Source organism: Somniosus microcephalus, chromosome 2 (assembly GCF_052327205.1).
Source record: "Somniosus microcephalus isolate GS21.2 chromosome 2, FLI_Smic_1.0, whole genome shotgun sequence".
Lineage (NCBI taxonomy): Eukaryota > Metazoa > Chordata > Chondrichthyes > Squaliformes > Somniosidae > Somniosus > Somniosus microcephalus.
Window position 1 is genome coordinate 69,075,969 of NC_140988.1, and position 19,410 is coordinate 69,095,378.

Genomic DNA, 19,410 nt, shown 5'->3' on the forward strand with positions numbered 1-19,410 from the left:
TGCCTTTTTAACCACCTTATCTACTTGTTCCGCTGCCTTCAGAGATCTATGTACATGTACACCGAGGTCTCTCTGACCCTCTGTACTTCCTAGGGTCCTACCACTCATTGTGTATTCCCTTGCCTTATTTGTCCGTCCAAAATGCATCACCTCGCACTTTTCAGGGTTAAATTCCATTTGCCACTTTTCCGCCCATCTGACCAACCCGTCTATATCGTCCTGTAGCCTGAGGCTTTCCTCCTTGCAATTTACCACCCCACCAATTTTCGTGTCATCTGCACACTTACTGATCATCCCTTTTACATTCTCATCCAAATCATTTATGTAGATCACAAACAACAAGGGACCCAGCACCGATCCCTGAGGTACCCCACTGGACACAGGCTTCCAGTCACAAAAGCAACCTTCGACCATCACCCTCTGCCTCCTGCCACTCAGCCAGTTTAGGATCCAACGCGCCAAGGCACCCTGGATCCCATGGGCTCTTACCTTCTTGACCAGTCTCCTATGCGGGACTTTGTCAAAAGCTTTACTGAAATCCATGTAAACCACATCCACAGCATTTCCCTCATCCACCTCCATAGTCACCCCCTCAAAAAATTCAATCAGATTTGTCAGACATGATTTACCCTTGACAAAGCCATGCTGACTATCCCCGATTAATCCTTGCCTCTCCAAGTGGAGACTAATTTTGTCCCTCAGAATTTTTTCCAATAATTTCCCTACCACAGATGTTAGGCTCACTGGCCTGTAATTCCCTGGTTTATCCCTGCTACCCTTCTTGTATAATGGTACTACATTAGCTGTTCTCCAGTCCTCTGGTACATCCCCTGTGGCCAGAGAGGTTCTGAAAATTTGTGTCAGGGCCCCTGCAATCTCCTCCTTTGCCTCCCACAGCAGCCTGGAATACATCTCGTCCGGGTCTGGGGATTTATCCACTTTTTGGCCTGCTAAAACCGCTAGCACCTCCTCCCTCTCGATGCTAATATGTTCAGGTATGTCACAATCCCCTTGCCCAATTTCTATGTCTGCATCGTCTTTCTCCATAGTGAACACAGATGCAAGAAATTCATTTAAAACCCCGCCTACATCATCTGGTTCTACACACAGATTGCCACTTTGGTCCCTAATGGGCCCTACCCTTTCCCTGGTTATCCTCTTGCCCTTAATATACTTATAAAACATCTTAGGATTTTCCTTTATTTTGCTCGCCAGTGTTATTTCATGGCCCCTCCTCGCCCTCCTAATTTCTTTTTTAAGTATGCCCCTGCACTTTTTATACTCCTCTAGGGCTTCTTCCGTCTTTAGTCTTTTGTAACTGCCAAAAGCCCCCCTTTTATTTCTAATGCATTTTTGTATCTCCCTTGTCATCCAAGGTTCCCTTTGCTTGTTGGTCCCACCCTTGACCTTTACAGGAACATGTTGGCGCTGTACTCTCTCTATTTCCCTTCTGAAAGTCTCCCACTGTTTTGATGTGGATTTTCCTATAAGTAGCTGCTCCCAGTCCACTTTGGCCAGATCCTGCCTTATCATATTAAAATCGGCCTTCCCCCAATTTAGAACCCTTATTTCCGGGCCGTCTTTGTCTTTTTCCATGACCACCTTAAATTTCACCGAATTATGGTCACTGTCGCCAAAATGCTCTCCTACTGATACTTCCACCACTTGCCCGGCTACATTCCCCAGAATTAGGTCCAGTACCGCCCCCTCTCTTGTAGGACTTTCTACATGTTGGCTCAAAAAGCTCTCCTGGATGCACTTTAAGAATTCTGCACCCTCTAAGCCTTTCACACTCTGACTATCCCAGTTTATATTGGGGAAGTTGAAATCCCCCACTATTATTACCCTATTATTTTCACACTTCTCTGAGATTTGCCTACATATCTGTTCCTCTATCTCCCCCTGACTGTTTGGGGGCCTATAGTACACTCCCAGCAAAGTGCTTGCCCCCTTTTTGTTTTTAAGTTCTACCCATATGGCCTCATTTGAGGAACCCGCTAATATATCATCCCTCCTTACAGCATTAATTGACTCCTTAATTAATATTGCAACACCCCCTCCCCTTTTACACCCCCCTCTGTCTCGCCTGAAGATTCTATACCCCGGAATATTGAGCTGCCAGTCCTGACCCTCCCTCAACCATGTCTCCGTGATGGCAACAATATCGTACTCCCATGTGTTCAACAACAACTTCAGTTCATCCACCTTATTTGCAAGACTCCTTGCATTAAAATAAATGCCTTCCAGCCCTGCCATATTCCCTTTTGCCTTCACATATTTGCTGTGTTCTTGCCTTGCTGCCACTGGCGAGTTCCAAGAAGCACAGGAAACCCATACACATAGAAACATAGAAGATAGGAGCAGGAGTAGGCCATTCGGCCCCTCGAGCCTGCTCTGCCATTCAATGGGATCATGGCTGATCATCCAAACTCAGTACCCTGTCCCTGCCTTCTCCCCATATCCCTTGATCCCTTTAGCCTTAAGAAATATATCTAACTCCTTCTTGAATATATTTAATGAATTGGCCTCAACTGCCTTCTGTGGTAGAGAATTCCACAGGTTCACAATTCCTCCTCATCTCTGTCCTAGATGGCTTACCCCTTATCTTTAGACTGTGGCCCCTGGTTCGGGATTCCCCGGCCATCGGGAACATCCTTCCTGCATCTAGTCTGTCTAGTCCTGTTAGAATTTTATAAGTTTCAATGAGATCCCCTCTCATTCTTCTAAACTCCAGCGAGTATAAGCCCAATCGACCCAATCTCTCCTCATACGTCATTCCTGCCATCCCAAGTATCAGTCTGGTGAATCTTTGCAGCACTCCCTCTATGGCAAGAACATCCTTCCTCAGATAAGGAGACCAAAACTGCACACAATACTCAAGGTGTGGTTTCACCAAGGCCCTGTACAACTGCAGCAAGACATCCTTGTTCCTGTACTCGAATCCTCTCGCAACGAAGGCCAACATACCATTTGCCTTCTTAACTGCCTGCTGCACCTGCATGCTTACCTTCAGCGACTGGTGCACAAGGACACCCAGATCTCGTTGCACTTCCCTTTCTCCCAATCTATTGCCGTTCAGATAATAATCTGCCTTCCTGTTTTTGCCACCAAAGTGGATAACCTCGCATTTATTCACATTATACTACATCTGCCATACATCTGCCCAATCACCCAACCTGTGCAAATCATACTGGAGTTTCTCGGCATCCTCCTCACAGCACACACGCCCACCCAGCTTTGTGTCGTCTGCAAACTTGGAGATATTGGGCCAGAAATTCCAGAACGGGGCTTGCAGCGCGTGCAAGCCCCGTATTTGCACTTACCCCGCGCTCCTGCCAATCAGCTCCAGGGACGCCTGCACTTCCAGAAACTGAAACAAGAATCCCGGGCAGCGTATGACGTCACGCCGCCCAGGAGTGCAGCCAGCGCGGACCCAGGAGCGTGCAGTGTAAGTGAGACACGCCCCTTGAGGTCTCAGTTTCACTGGACACGCCCCCAATGTTTCTGTCAAGCTGCTTTGCTTTTTTACATGCAAAGCAGCAGTTTAAATAGGTTTTTGGAAGTTTTTTCAAGATTTTGGTAACTTTTATAAATTTTTTTAAATGTTTACATTATTTTGAGTAATCTGAAGTAGTTTTAAAGAGAATTAAAGCAATTTAAAGACTTTTAAAAGCCCTAAAAGAATTTTTTAAATTCCATTTATTTATTTAGCAATGTCGTCATCATACGTGTCTTCACACTGTTCCCTTTGGGGAACTGTATGAAGTGGTGGAAGGATTTATGGCCGTGATTAACGCTCATTCCGTGACCGTAACCATCTTTGAACCAGCCATTAGGGCGGTTAGTCCTATGGCGGGAGGGTTTTACGGGCTCCCACAAGCTATACAAGGAGGGGGGGCCACCCACACCCACGGACGCAAATATCCCACTGGATGTCAACCCAGAATTTAGAGCCGGAGCTCCGACTCCACTTGCCGGGACTGTCTGGAGCGGGGTTCGAAACACTACCCTGATCTGGCCCAGCGGCGGGGATCCTACCGCTATGACAAACGCCCAATCCGATTAGCAACGTGAAATGGCAGCATAGGGCTCCAGTCACGGGGAGGGAAAAGGCGCAGGAAACATATGGGTGTCACCTTTTGTGCGGAGTGGGCCTTTTGCGTAGCAGTAAGCATCCCCTCCGCTGGGCCAGAAGGAGTAGGGTTTTGAACCCCACTCCAGACAGTCCCGGCAAGTGGAGTCGGAGCTCCAACTTTAAATTCTGGGTGGACATCCAGCGGGATACTTGCGTCCGTGGGTGTTGGTGGCCCCCCCCCCCTCAGATGGGTTGTGGGAGCCCGTAAAACCCTCCCGCCATAGGACTAACCACCCTAATGGCTGGTTCAAAGATGGTTACGGTCACGGAATGAGCGTTAATCACGGCCATAAATCCTTCCACCACTTCATACAGTTCCCCAAAGGGAACAGTGTGAGGATACGTCCGATGATGACCTCTTGCGCAATGCACCTCCTTGGACCCTCAGTCGCAGATGCGAGGGGGCAAGTCGTGCAAGTGTTAAATTTTTTATTTTATTGACATGTAAAATGTTGGCCCAATAATTCCCTTCCAAATGCGCTAGTACGGTCGGGGTACTTACGCATCTGGCCGGATGAAATGCCGGTTTTCAGCATGCACAGTGCATGTGGGGAAAACCGGCATTTCCTGTCCTCTGAACGAAGGGGTTCAGAGGCAGAACGCGTGCGACTGCACATGCAGCGCGTGCGCAGTATAATTCGCCGCTTTCATTAATGCTTTCAGTGAGGTCCAGTCATTACAACTTACACATGAAAAAAGCATGGGTACAGTTGCTACAGAGGAAGATATTTCTTATCGTGGAGCTTCTGAAAGTATGTATGTCTGTATATATTCCTTTGCGTGTTATGTATATATTCCTTTACTTATGTGTATGAATGTATTATTTAATTATGACTTTCAGAGAAAGTAACTTATTGGAAAATCATAATTAAAAACATACATTCATAGTAAAGGAATATAAAACATACATGCATATACGTAAAGGAATATATGTGGACATACATACATAACTCATTCTCACATTCCATTCACACAGCCACAATTGCTCCTTCTACCTACCGTTCTGAAAACCCTTTAAAAAAAAAAAAAATTTTAACTTTAAAACTTACTTAAAATTTCTTAAAATAACTTCCCTCCCTTTCCCAAACAAAAATATTGCATTTCAAAAGCTCCACGATAAAATATATCTTCCTCCGCAGCCAATGAACCACTTTACACTTGCTTTTTTTCAGTGTAAGTTCTGAGGACTTACCCTCACGGATTTCATGAATGAAATCCACGAAGTTCACTGCGCAAGCGCTGCCTGTGCAGTCGCACGCGCTCGAGGTCTGGAAATGCCGGCGTTCCCCGCATGCGCTGTTCCTGCTGAACGCCGGCATTTCCAACGGCCAGAAGCGTGAGTACCCCGAGCGCACTCACGCTTCTGGCCTGGAATTTCTGGCCCATTACATCTATTTCCCTCGTCTAGATCATTAATATATATTGTGAATAGCTGGGGTCCTAGCACCGATCCCTGCGGTACCCCACTAGTCACTGCCTGCCACTCGGAAAAAGACCCGTTTATTCCAACTCTTTGCTTCCTGTCTGCCAGCCAGTTCTCTATCCAAGTCAGTACCTTGCCCCCAATCCCATGTGCTTTAACTTTACACGCTAATCTCTTGTGCGGGACCTTATCGAAAGCCTTCTGAAAGTCCAAATACACCACATCCACTGATTCTCCCTTATCTATTCTACTAATTACATCCTCAAAAAATTCCAGTAGATTAGTCAAGCACGATTTACCTTTTGTAAATCCATGTTGACTTTGTCCGATCCTGTCACTGTTTTCCAAGTGCTGTCCTATTACATCTTTTAAAATGGACTCTAGCATTTTCCCCACTACCGATGTCAGGCTTACCGGTCTATAATTCCCCATTTTCTCTCTACTACCTTTTTTGAATAGTGGGGTAACATTATCTACCCTCCAATCCATGGGACCTGTTCCAGAATCTATAGAATTTTGGAAGATGACCAGCAATGCATCTACTATTTCTAGGGCCACTTCCTTAAGTACCCTAGGATGTAGATTATCAGGCCCTGGGGATTTATCGGCCTTCAATCCTGACACTATTTCCTCCAAATACTGATTTCATTCCGTTCCTCCCTCTCATTAGACCCTATGTTCCCCGACATCTCTGGGAGGTTATTTGTGTCCTCCTTTGTGAAGACAGAACCAAAGTATGTATTTAATTGGTCTGCCATTTCTTTGTTCCCCATTATAAATTCCCCTGATTCTGACTGCAAGGGACCTACGCTTGACTTCACCAATCTTTTTCTCTTCACATATCATTAAGCAGAACAATCTAGGTTAGTATCACTCTAATTGAGTGATTTACATATGTTGATTGACAACCCACCTCTCCCGAGGAGGTTGCACGCATGCAGCCTAATCCAGTGAAATGCGGACATTTTTGCCAGTTTTAACCCCTCACCCACACCCAAACCCACGCGCTCCTCCAGGTTAAAATTCCTCCCAAAGTAAAAGTCACAATTTTGGCATTATGTTAGTGATTCTCTTAGTGTGAGTGTATGTTTCTATTTTTTAACTTATTTGTCTCAATTAGTTTGTATCATATACTCCAAACACATGATTAAAAGTAAGACCTGTCTTTAATGTAGAATGACAAATACTTTATTCCATCAATAGCTGTTCAAAATGTCATTTGCAAGCTAATTCAGGGATAACATAAATTTATTTACACTTTTCTTCAATTCTAGTTTGATACATAGTCTGTCATAGTAAAATACCATTGAAAAGCTATGAACAAAATGTCTCTTCTCACTTTAACAGATTGCTTGTCAATTAATCAAATGCAAAACCACATACGGCACTCAATAAACAGCATCACAGATTGTTTTGAAACATTCATCAAACACTGTTTAATGGATTACCGACTACTTAGTGGCTTTGCTCCTGAAAACAGTGTTGCTTTGTTTCTGATGCATGTCCTCTAATCCAATGGGAAAAAAAGTTCCATCTGAAGGATGGTAAGCATCCAGAAAGTAACAAACCCCAGAAATATCAACAGGGAAGTTGGGAGGCAGGTCTTCTCTCGAACGAGGTGTGAACTTGAATGCACAGTTGATCTTCAACAGCCTGAAATAGAAAAAGCTTGGAGAAATAGGAAGAGGCAATGTGCAAGAATGAAGTGCAGACACTCCCAGATATCAATAACTTCCAAACATGGCATTGCATTAGTCCACAGCAACTTAACTTTTCGAACCAAATTTTGATAATTTAAAAATATTACTAGTAATTAATTCATACTTTAAAGCTTATTTGTTTGAAATAGGCATGAGTTAAACTAGGAAGCAAAAGTGAAAATATTTTTTTAAACTGCAAAGTTCTAGAATGGGAACTGTTAGATCCGTGGTTCAGTGGATAAATAATTACACGGATGCTGTACATAAACAAATAACAGGTCTTTACTGGAGGAGGGCAATCTCTAGACTGGAGTACAGAGGCATGCGCACAGCTTATATACCGGTGTGGTTACTGCCGGTACTACAGTATACAGGAGCTGTAAAAAGTAGTTCTGACTTAAAGCACATACACTACAATTCCTCCCTTTTTAGATTAATAATACCCCCTTAATATTCAAATAACAATTACATTTTTACATGTACATTCAATAACAAAAGTCCATTTATAGATTCAGTCTTTGGGGCAGCTTCCTGACCCTTTCGGGATAGCGCCTTTCCGGAGGTTCTTGTTCTTGGTGCAGAGGCGATTCTGACCCCCTTTCATCGGGTAGTTCATCGGGTTCCACTGCTACTGGGTCTGAAGTAGATACTACTGGTATGTCGGGTTCATCCCCAGGTACTCGAGACATGGGGTTGACGCATTCCTGTGATGCTAAGATCTGATCGACGTGGCGTCTCACAATGTTCTCCCCGACATCCACTGTGTACATTAATGGCCCCTGCCTTGTACATATTGTTCCGGGTTGCCACTTCTCTGTTCGATAGTCCCGGGCCAAGACTGGTTGCCCTACATTGAAGCTCCTTGTCGGCTTCTCGTTGATGTGCTGGAATTGTTTGTCCTCAACATTTCTTCGCACATTTGGTCTGAGCAAGTCCAGACGAGATCTCAACCTTCGGTTAAAGAACATCATGGCCGGGGTCTGGTTGGTAACTGCATGTGTCGCGTTTCAGTAGGCTAATAAGAAATTGTCCATCTTATGCTGCAGTGGAATTTCCTCGTCGCACATGGCCTTTATCGCCTTCTTAAAGGTTTGTACGAACCTCTCAGCCAATCCAATGGTGGCTGGATGATACGGGGCAGATGTGTAATGCCTTACCCCATTCCTTTTCATGAATTTTTGGAACTCATCGGACACAAACTGTGGTCCATTATCAGAGCAGATCTGCTCTGGCAAACCGTTTCTGGCAAATATGGTCCGTAGGACTGCAATCGTTTTCTCTGTAGTGGTTGAAGACATCTTTATTACCTCAGGCCACTTTGAATGAGCATCCACTGCTATTAAGAACATTGAGTCCATGAATGGACCAGCGATATCAATGTGCACCCGTTGCCATGGAGAGCAGGGCCACTCCCATGGGTGTAAAGGGGCATGTGGTGGTGCATTTTGGACCTTCTGGCATCCTAAGCAGCTGTTAGTTAGGTCTTCGATTTATTGATCGATTCCCAGCCACCACACATAAGCCCTAGCTAGGCTTTTCATTTTCACTCCCCCCAGATGACCTTCATGTAGCTCATTGAGCACGCTCTCCCTTAACTTGGGTGGAATCACCACTCTGGATCCACACATCACTGTCCCCTGGCATACTGACAGCTGTTCTCTTCTGGATGAGAATGCTGGCAACAGTGAGTCGCCATGTGTTGGCCATCCACAATTCACAATTCCTCTCACCGTCAATTCATATACCCGTGACAGCGTTGGATCATTGCGGGTCTCCTTCTCTATATCCGCGTTTGTTACTGGCAATCGTTCAATTATCTCGATAGGGTCCACTGCTGGTGCTTCCTCCACAGTAGGCAGTGGCAGGCACGATAGCCCATCAGCGTTCCCATGCTGTCTCGTGCCTTTATATTCTATTTCATATTGATTCGCCCCTAGAAACAGGGACCATCTTTGTAACCGCTGTGCAGTCGTTACTGGCACGCCCTTCTTAGGATTAAAGATGGAGACAAGTGGTTGGTGGTCAGTCAGCAAGGTGAACTACTGGCCATGCAGATAGTGGTTGAATTTTTTTTACTCCCCATACTAGGCTGAGGGCCTCCCTGTCAATCTGGGCGTAGTTGCGCTCAGCTGAGGTTAGTGACCGAGACGCAAAGGCTACTGGCCTCTCCAAACCGTCCGGGAATTTGTGCGACAGCACCGCTCCAATGCCGTAGGGTGATGCATCACATGCCAAACGAATTGGTAGTGTTGGGTTGAAATGGGCCAACACCTCCTTTGATGTGATCAATTCTTTACACTTCTGGAAAGCTCGTCTACATTCGTCATCCCACTTCCATGGTACCCCTGTTTGCAGTAGGGTGTTCAGTGGGTGTAATACCGTAGTCAAATTTGGTAAGAACTTGTGGTAATAGTTTACCAGCCCGAGGAACGACCTCAGTTGTGACACATTTTCCGGTGCTGGAGCCTTGACTACTGCCTCTATCTTGTCAGGGGACTTATGTAACCCCTCTTCATCGATGACGTGGCCGCAATACGAGATCTGTTTCTGGAAAAACTCGCACTTGTGGCGATTAGCTCGTAGCCCATATTCCTTTAATCTGGCGAGCACCTTCTCCAAGTTAGCGAGGTGATCACCGTCATTTTCGCCCGTGACCAAGATGTCATCCAAATAACACTGGGTCCCTGGAATCCCTTGCAGGACCTGATCCATCGCCCTTTGCCAGATAGCCGGAGCCGAGGCTACTCCAAACACCAGCCGGTTGTATTGATAGAGACCTTTATGGGTGTTGATCGTAAGGTAATGTTTCGAAGCTTCTTCTACCTCCATTTGCAAGTACGCCTGGGCTAGATCAATTTTTGTGAAGCGTTTACCACCAGATAGCGAGGCGAAAATATCCTCAATTCGTGGAAGCGGATATTGCACTGTGTGAAGGACTGGGTTCACTGTCACCTTAAAATCCCCACAGATGCGGACCTTCTTTGGTTCCCCAGGCGTATTACTCAATGACCTCTTCATTACAGGAACGATGGGTGTAGCCCACTCGCTCCAGTCCACTTTGGACAGTACTCCTGAACGTTCCAACCCTTCCAGCTCTGCTTCAACCGCTGGTCTGATCGCATAAGGCACTGGTCTGGCCTTCAGAAACTTTGGGCTTGCATTATCCTCTATTTTAATTGTTGCTGTTATTCCTTTTAGTGTTCCTAGTCCCTCCTGGAACACTTCTTTTGCGTCAGTTAGCATTTTTGACAGTCGTCCAGGTGTGACGTCATCATCCTTTTTGGCCTCCACCTTCAGTGCCTGTATGGAATGCCAATCTAAATGTATCTTCTGGATCCATTCACGTCCTAGCAGTGGTGGTCCTCCATTTGGCAATACATATATATCCATTTTAGGTATTTCCTGACCTTTATATCTCACTTTCACCCTTATTTTTCCTTTGGGGTAGACTTTTTGCCCCGTTTACGTCTTCAAGACAATCTCTGTAGCTTTCAAGGGTATGTGTGAAAATAGCCGCTTGTAGTCTCTTTGATTTATGACTGTTAGAGCTGACCCTGTGTCCAATTCCATTTCCACTTGGACTCCGTCTATCTTGAGTGTAACCCAGATAGTCTGGTGATCCTCCATTTCGGTTACATTATGTAGTTTCAGACAACCCAGCTCCTTGCTTCCGGAGTCTGTGTCACTTTTCTATTCGTCTGAACCACTGTCCATCACCTGGTGTACCTTTTTGTACTTCTCCTGTGGAGATTTCTTACTGTTGGTTTTCTTCCCAGACCTGCAGACTCTTGCTATGTGTCCTGCTTTCCCACACTGTCTGCACACTTGGTCCTTGAACCAATAATCTTTCTGGTCATGTGTTGTTCTGCCGCAGCAATAGCACTTCCCTGTTCCATAGGTCATTTCGTTGGTGCCATATTCTTGCAGTCTCCGTTGTATCTCTGCAGCGCCCCTTGCGGCTGCTTTGTGTGATACTGCCATACTGAAAGCCTTGTCCAGCGTAAGGTCCTTTTCTGATAGAAGCCGTTTCTGGGTTCCTTCACTTTGTAGCCCACACACAAACTTGTCCCTTAATGTGTCTGCTAGTCCCGCTCCAAACTGGCAGTATTTCGATAGCTTGCGCAGTTCCGTTAGGTACTCAGCATTGCTTTCGTCTTTGTGTTGGTTCCTTTTATGGAACTTATATCGTTCTGCTATCGGCAGCGGTGTGGGGTTTAAGTGGTCCTGTAGGATTTCTACTATGCTTTCAAAATTCTTGTTTACCGGCTTCTCTGGGGTTATTAGATTTTGCAGTAACCCATAAGTTTTTGCACCCATGGAATTTAACAGAACCAGTGCTTTATTAGCATCTGGCACTTCATTCGCCCTGCAGTACACCTCAATACGTTCCACATATGTCGCCCAATCTTCGACTTCATTGTCAAACGTAGAGATACTGCCACTCTTCGGCATCCTTGGTTGTGCGTTAACTATCACCAATGGCGCCTCCCGCGCTTCCCCTTCTTCTCCGCTGGCACAAAATGGCGTCTCCCGCGCTTTCCTTCCTTCCCGCGCTCGCCCGTCTTCTCCGCTGCGGCTTCGCAAAATGGCGTCTCCCGCACTCTTCCTTCTTCTCCGCGGCTCAATGGAGCCTCCCACGCTCTCCCTGCTTCTCCGCGGCTCAATGGCATCTCCCGCGCTCTCCCTGCTTCTCCGCGGCTCAATGGCATCTCCCCTTGCTTCGCCCCGCGGACCCTGATCAGCCCGTGATCCCTGGCTGTGCTCTGCGCGTTCTTCTTTTGATATTTGTCGACGCCACTCAGTCTAGAACCTGTCTGTTTCTTACCCTCTCTCTCTCCGGTTTTGCAGTATTTTTCCTCAATGCCGCTCGGTGATCAACCCCTGGCGGCGCCCTGCTCTCTTCACCCTTTTTCTTACCCTGTCGACACTGCCCGGCTCTCTCTCTCTGCCGTCGGTCGGCTCCAGCCGCCGTTGCTCGGGAAGGGTCTGCTCTGGACCTGTCGTCGGTCTCTTACTGCTCGTTGTGGCTGGGGAACCAAGCCCGGCTCTCCACAGCCTCCCCAGTGAAGCTGGATCTCTGCCTGACTGCTGGATGGTTGCTCGCGGTCGACGCCCGTGTTCCTGGACTCGACTATTTAAAAAAAAAAAAATGTTTTTGTTTAATGTTGCAGGTAGATTCGCATCAACACTCGTCGCCACTGTTAGATCCGTGGTTCAATGGATAAATAATTACATGGATGCTGTACATAAACAAATAACAGGTCTTTACTGGAGGAGGGCAATCTCTGGATTGGAGTACAGAGGCATGCGCACAGCTTATATACCGGTGTGGTTACTGCTGGTACTACAGTATACAGGAGCTGTAAAAAGTAGTTCTGACTTAAAGCACATACACTACAGGAACTTGCTGAGGGAAATAAGGGTGGAGATATCAGCGGCTCCAGCCACAATCTTCCAATCCTCCTTAGATATGGGGATGGTGCCAGAGGAATGGAGGTGCCAGAGGAATGGAGGATTCCAAATGTTAAACCACAGTTCAAAAAAGGGGAGAGGGATAAACCTGGCAAGTCCAGGCCAGTAAGCCTAATATCAGTGGTGGGGAAACTTTTAAAAATAATGGCCCGGATATTCCGGGGCTTATGACTGTGTACACGATGTAAATGGCTCCGCATGTTCCGGGTTTACACATGCGCATGCGCATGCACGAAAACCCGAAACTTGCGATCTTCTTGACAGATCCTCTGCATCCCCAGGACATGAACATTCGCTGGCAGAGTGTGGGGCTCTTTGAAGGCCTTCTTTTACCAGCGTAAGGGTGAAAATAAATACTAAAATAAATTTTTAAAAATAATTTTAATGTTCAAAATCTATATGCTATGGAGGGAGTCACATCATGCAGGGAGGTCCTCGTCCCTTCCTATGGGCGGAAAATTCCTCCCCAGGAGATATACACAGCCTGCAGAGGAGGGCACAAGCAGGGATATGGTCAGGAGGGCCTGGGTGCAGTGCTGCAAATCTTTCAATGATCTCAGTAGACCACGAAACGTTAGTAGAAAACCACTCTCAACCTCATCCTGCTGTGCCTTTCATCACATTCCCATCACTCTGCCTTCCCTACCTTACTCCTGCACATCCTTACTCACACCAAGTTACCTTGGACCGCCATCTATCCCTCTCAGTCTACATTATCACTTCCCCATCTCACTAGCCACCTTCACACTCAACCTCATCCTAGTGCAATCATATCAACTAACAACACACAAGGGTAGCTACTTGGGTGTTTTATCCAATGTTCATGTAAAGTTTCTGTTAATATGGTGTTGAACATTAATACCTTTATTTTCAACACTTTCCAGTCTTGGACAGATTTGTGTGCACCTTTGGAAGTGGCTTAGTGAGTTGCAGTGAATGGTGAGGCATAACGGTACCCCCCGCAATGGTGATGAGTGTGAAAGGAATGGCTTGGGCATTGTAGGGATGCTTTATGGTGCTGGTGTGGGGTGGTGCCAACCTGGCACATCATGTGGCAGCCAGGGTGTACAGCGTCAAATGAAATAAATCTGGCCATGGTGAGGCCATCCCTGGTCTCCCAGGCAGCAATGTGGTCGGGTGCTGATGCCCTGTGTCCTGTGCAGCATCAGGTGATTGCAGAGAAGGTTGGTGTTGGTGTTGTTGTTGGTGCTGCTGGTGTGCCTGGTGCTGCTAGTGTTGGGGCTGATCATGGTGGGATTCTGAGGACCAAGGTAAGAGAGTATAAAGAGCACCCATGCTGATGGAATAGATGGCAGGTGAAGTAGAGATGACATAAGTGATCTGCCAATGGTGAGAGAGGTAATGAGGTCAGACTGGATGGAGACTTGTGTAAAGGCTTGCAGTATGCTGAATCTGTTGTGGAAATGCAGTGAGGAACAGCTTGTGGCTGAGGGAAGATATCTCTGTAAGGTGGGAGCTTTTACTTTATATTTGAAGCTTTCAACTCATCAGCTGATTCAATGGCCACTGAACTCCCGCCTCAGCTTGACAGACGTGGTCCATGATCAGCGTGGACCCTGTGGGCGAGCTGTCAAATGCGAAAGATAAGCTGAAAATCATTCTTAAGTGGCTCCAAACAAGCCACTAATTACCTGAATTGGATCACCGGCTGCTGCCTGTTGGGTCTGCTCAGCACTGACAGACCTAACATCAGGAAAGGTGCGTGGGAGCGAAAATATCAAATTTCTCACCTGACCCGCCATCAATCCGGCCCGCTGACCCCCCAGAAAATTCCAGCCCACGGAATTGTTAAAGACAAATTGTGTTTGACTAACTTGATTGAATTCTTTAATTAAGCAACAAAGAGGGCTGATGAAGGTAGTTGGTGTTATGTATATGGACTTTCAAAAGGCTACTAATAAAGTGCCACATAATAAACTTGTTAGCTAAACTGAAGCTCATGGGATTAAAGGGGTAGTGGCAGCATGGACACAAAATTGACTAAGGGACAGAAAGCAGAGAGCAGTGGTGAAAGGTTATTCTTCTGACTGGAGGGAAGTATATATCGGTGTTCCCCAGGGGTTGGTATTAAGACCATTGCTCTTTTTGATATATATTAATGACCTGGACTTGAGTATACAGGGCATAATTTCAAAGTTTGCAGATGATGCAAAATTCAGAAATTAAGTAAACAGTGAGGAGGATAGTAACAGACTTCAGGAGAACATAGACAGACTGGTGAAATGGACAGCCAACTGGCAGATGAAATTTAATGCTGAGAGTGTGAAATTATGCTTTTTGGTAGGAAGAATGAGGAGAGGCAATATAAACTAAATGGTACAATCTTAAAGGGGGTGCAGGAACAGAGAGATCTGGGGGGTGTACGTACACAAATCTTTGAAAAGGACACGACAAGTTGAGAAGGCTGTTAAAAAGGTATACAGGTTTTATAAACAGAGGCACAGAGTACAGAAGCAAGGAAGTTATGATGAGCCTTTATAAATCACTAGTTCGGCCCAGCTGGAGTATTGTGTCCAATTCTGGGCACCACACCAGAAAAGATGTCAAGGCCTTAGAGAGGGTGCATTAGAGATTTATTGGAGTGGTACCAGGGAAACCAGGGATGCGGTTCTTCAGATGCTGCCTGACCTGCATTTCTGTTTTTATTTCAGATTTCCAGCATCTGCAGTATTATGCTTTTCCATTGAAGCTGGGGTTGTTCACCTTAGAGCAGAGAAGGTTAAGGGGAGGTTTAATAGAGGTTTTCAAAATCATGAAGGTTTTTGATACAGTAAATGAGAAACTGTTTCCAGGGGCAGAAGGGTTAGTACCCAGAGGACACATATTGAAGGTAATTGGCAAAAGAACCAGAGGCGAGATGAGGAGAAAATATTTTTACACAGCGAGTTGTTATTATCTGGCATGCACTGCCAGAAAGAGTAATGCAAGCAGATTCAATATTACCTTTCAAAAGGAAATTGGATAAATTCTTGAAGGGGAAAAATCTGCAGGGCTATGGGGAAAGAGCAGGGGAGTGCGACTAATTGGATAGTTCTTCCAAAGAGCCGACACAGGCACAATGGGCCGAATGGCCTCCTTCTGTGCTGTATCATTCTTTTATTGTAGAACATTTAATTGGCTCTCTACAACCAGCACAGATTGATTTGCTCTCAGATATTAGCTTCTCTATTATGATGGGTATTCAACTTTTCCAATTTATAGCACATATATGCACAGGAACCAAAACAACTTGCAAGAACCAGAGGTGAGTCAATAGTCAATTGTGAGTTTTACCCAGTACGCACTATGTGCATAGTTACTGCTCTGCAACACCCACACAATGATTTCCTCCAAAATTATAATTTATATATTTATCAGATCAAATATTATCAAAATATTGCTATAAATACTAAAAAGAGTGATTTATTTGTGCGATTTTGGTGTTGATGAAAAGTAAAAATAAAAATTGAAACTACAGAACAATTATTTAATCAAGCAATGCTACTCTGATCTTCCTGGGTTAATATTAAGGTCATTGTCAACTGGTGCAAAGTGAACTTTTTAAATTTTAAAATTAATGTTTGGATTGCCTTTATATTTTAATGTTAGCAAACAATAAGCCAACCCATGGGGCTTTTATTGTTAGAACAGAGGAAATTAAGGGGTGATTTGACAGAATTAGTTAAAATTATGAAGGGATTAGACAGAGTAGATAGAAATCGACTCTTTCCAGAGATTGAGGGCTCTAGAATGAGTGGACACAGATAGAAGATCAAATGGAAAAGTTTTTTTTTACATAGAGTATAGTGAGACTGTAGAATACACCACTGGAGTTAGTGATTGTAACCGAGGATGTGTCAACATTTTCGAGTAAGTTAAGGTAGGCGGTTAAAGGAAAAGGGAGATAAAGAAATTTGGGAACAAGGTGTGTATACAGAATTAGGACTACTCCTTGTGTGGACTGGTTTGGCCGAATGGCCTGTTTCCTGTTCTAATTTCTATGTAATTCATTCACTTCTAACATTAAAAGTTCAAAGACACTCAGTCATCGTGTCTTAAGCACACATGTGCATTGCTCTGCTTTCCCCTGGTTATGGATTAGATGTTAAAGTGAGTTTCTGTCTTCCTTAGATAGACATTAAAGTTCCCATGACACTATTTGAAGAAGAGCAGGTAGCTCTCCTGGTGCCCTGCCCAATATTCTTTCTTCAACCAGTGGCACTGTTGCTCGTGAAATGTTGCTGGTGAAACATGGCTGCCGTGTCTTCCTACATAACAGTTGCTGCACTCCAGAGCAATTGATTGTGTAAGGGACCTTAAGGTGTTTTGGTGGCACAAGTATTTCAATGTTTTTGCTTTTTACAGAGTGATGCAGGACTTGCAGTTCCGACCAGGTACTGTTCTCAAATTGTATCTGTATGTAACTGCAGGAAAAGCTGACTCAATGGGCTCGATTTTGCCAGGCCCGAGGAGGCGGGATTGGAGGCGTGTGAGTTGTTAAAATCACCAAAAATGGCGGGCGGTCCTGATCCTGCCTCCAAGCAATTTTCCCTAATGCGTGTTTTCTGACCCCGTTTCCATCCCGCCTCCAAGAGGCGGGATAAGCCCTTAAGGCCCTTAACACCCACTTAATAGCCTCTATAATCCCATTTTGAGAGGCCTTTCTGATTTTTAGTCATTCTTCCCATCCCTCACACCTCCTCTGGAACACGCCAGGTAATGCTGGCAGCATCACAAGTGGATTGCCTACAACCAGCTGCAGCTCCACCATTACAAAGGAGTTTTCACCAATGATCATTTGCAGGTGGCAGAACTTTGTTGTTTCAGGTCTGGGGGAACTTTTAGCAGGCATACTCAATGTTGTGGAAGTTTGGAGCCTGACACACAATTCCAGTGTGATCTCCTGGGAAACCCCTCTCCCCACCTTGACTGAGCGCTTCCTCAACTGAGGCATATACCAGAAGCATGGGAACCATTTATTTTTTTTATCTCCTGGACATCAGATTCGGATGAAGACCAGCCGTGGCAGCAGCAGAACCATGAGCAACAGCAGCACCAACAGCAGGAGCATCAACAGGAGCGCCAAGCTGCTAGTCACCCACCTGAAGATGCACAGGCCAGAAGTCGCCAGAGTGTGACCATATTGCTGCCCGGGATGCAAGGGACGCCCTCATGTTGGTCACATTTGCTTAGCCTGCACAATCAAACACTTTTGCCTCGCACCTTCTTACCAGAGCATCGACAATGGACAAGAACCTGTGGATTCCTATCACTCTGACCACCATACTGACAATTGCAAGTCGCTCTAAGCCCTCAATATGGAAGTCCCATTTGCGAAATGACACATGCCACAACTGCAACAGTTTGCCATCAGAATGTTTTATGATAATAAGCACCTGATGGCTTTTCAAAATTAAACACATTACACCCAAGTGACTACCCTTGTGACTACTTGTGCATTATCTTCCTCTTACGCATGCTCCTACATGGTGCTTCCCCTGTGGCTTCAGCAGATGTGGAGACCCCTTGCTCACTTTCTTGCTGCTCCTGTCTAGATACCTTTGGCGGGCGTCCTCTGGGGTTGCGAACCTGTGAGGGCTCGGCAACAGTCTGCTGCTCCTGTGGCTGTGCAGGGGTTGAGACGCCGATCTCAGTTGGATAGGGACTCTGGTGGGGCTCTGCAGTGGCATGGTCGTGTGAGCGCTTGGAGAGGAGCCTCCACTTCCTTGTTGTATGCCACCAACATCCCTCTCATGGGTCAGCCCCACTTCAGAGCTAGCAAGTGGCTGGACAGCACCTTGAGTATTGTGTGCCGTTTTGGTCGCCTTATCCAAGGAAGGATGTTCTTGCCATGGAAGGAGTGCAGCGAAGATTCACCAGGCTGATACCTGGGATGGCAGGAATGACGTACGAGGAGAGATTGGGTCGATTGGGCTTGTACTCACTGGAGTTTAGAAGATTGAGAGGGGATCTCATTGAAACCTATAAAATTCTGTCAGGCCTGGACAGACTAGATGCAGGAAGGATGTTCCCAATGGCCGGGGAGTCCAGAACTAGGGGTCATAACCTAAGGATAAGGGGTAAGCCATTTAGGACTGAGATGAGGAGGAATTTCTTCACCCAGAGAGTGGTGAATCTGTGGAATTTTCTGCCACGGAAGGCAGTGGAGGCCAATTCATTAAATATATTCAAGAAGGATAAAGGGATCAAGGGATATGGGGAGAAGGCAGGGACAGGGTACTGAATTTGGATGATCAGCCATGATCTCATTGAATGGCGGAGCAGGCTCAAGGGGCCGAATGGCCTACTCCTGCTCCTATCTTCTATGTTTTTATGTTTCTATGTTTCTGCACTGGAAGTCCTACTCCAGAGGACTTGCATGAAGGTCTGGTTTCTCTGCTCAATAGCTGACCATCGCTCCTCAAGAGATGTCAGTCTATTCTAAACAATGACCATGTTTTCCATACGCTGGCGACTAAGCTCCTCCATGGACATAGCCATCCTCTCCTCTATGGTAGCCAGCCTTACCATGGAGGTAGCCATCCTTTCCAAGGAGGTTGCCATCCATTCCGCGGTGATGCGCTCATGCGCCAATGCCTCCACAAAGGCTCTGCTCATGTTTGCGATGGATTCCTCCATTTGCTCCACGCTCGCAGCGACCCTGGAGACAAAACCTGCCA

The 19,410-nt window shown here is 45.9% G+C and overlaps 1 protein-coding gene across 1 annotated transcript in view; it reads right to left on the minus strand.

Annotated features, from left to right (window-relative positions):
* Positions 1–7,009: 7,009 nt before the first annotated feature.
* Positions 7,010–19,410, minus strand: part of gucy1a1 (guanylate cyclase 1 soluble subunit alpha 1) — a 145,060-nt gene continuing 132,659 nt past the window's right edge. Inside the window, 1 exon segment of the mRNA XM_085963737.1 lies at positions 7,010–7,211. Within this exon segment, the coding sequence (XP_085819863.1) occupies positions 7,010–7,211 (202 nt within the window).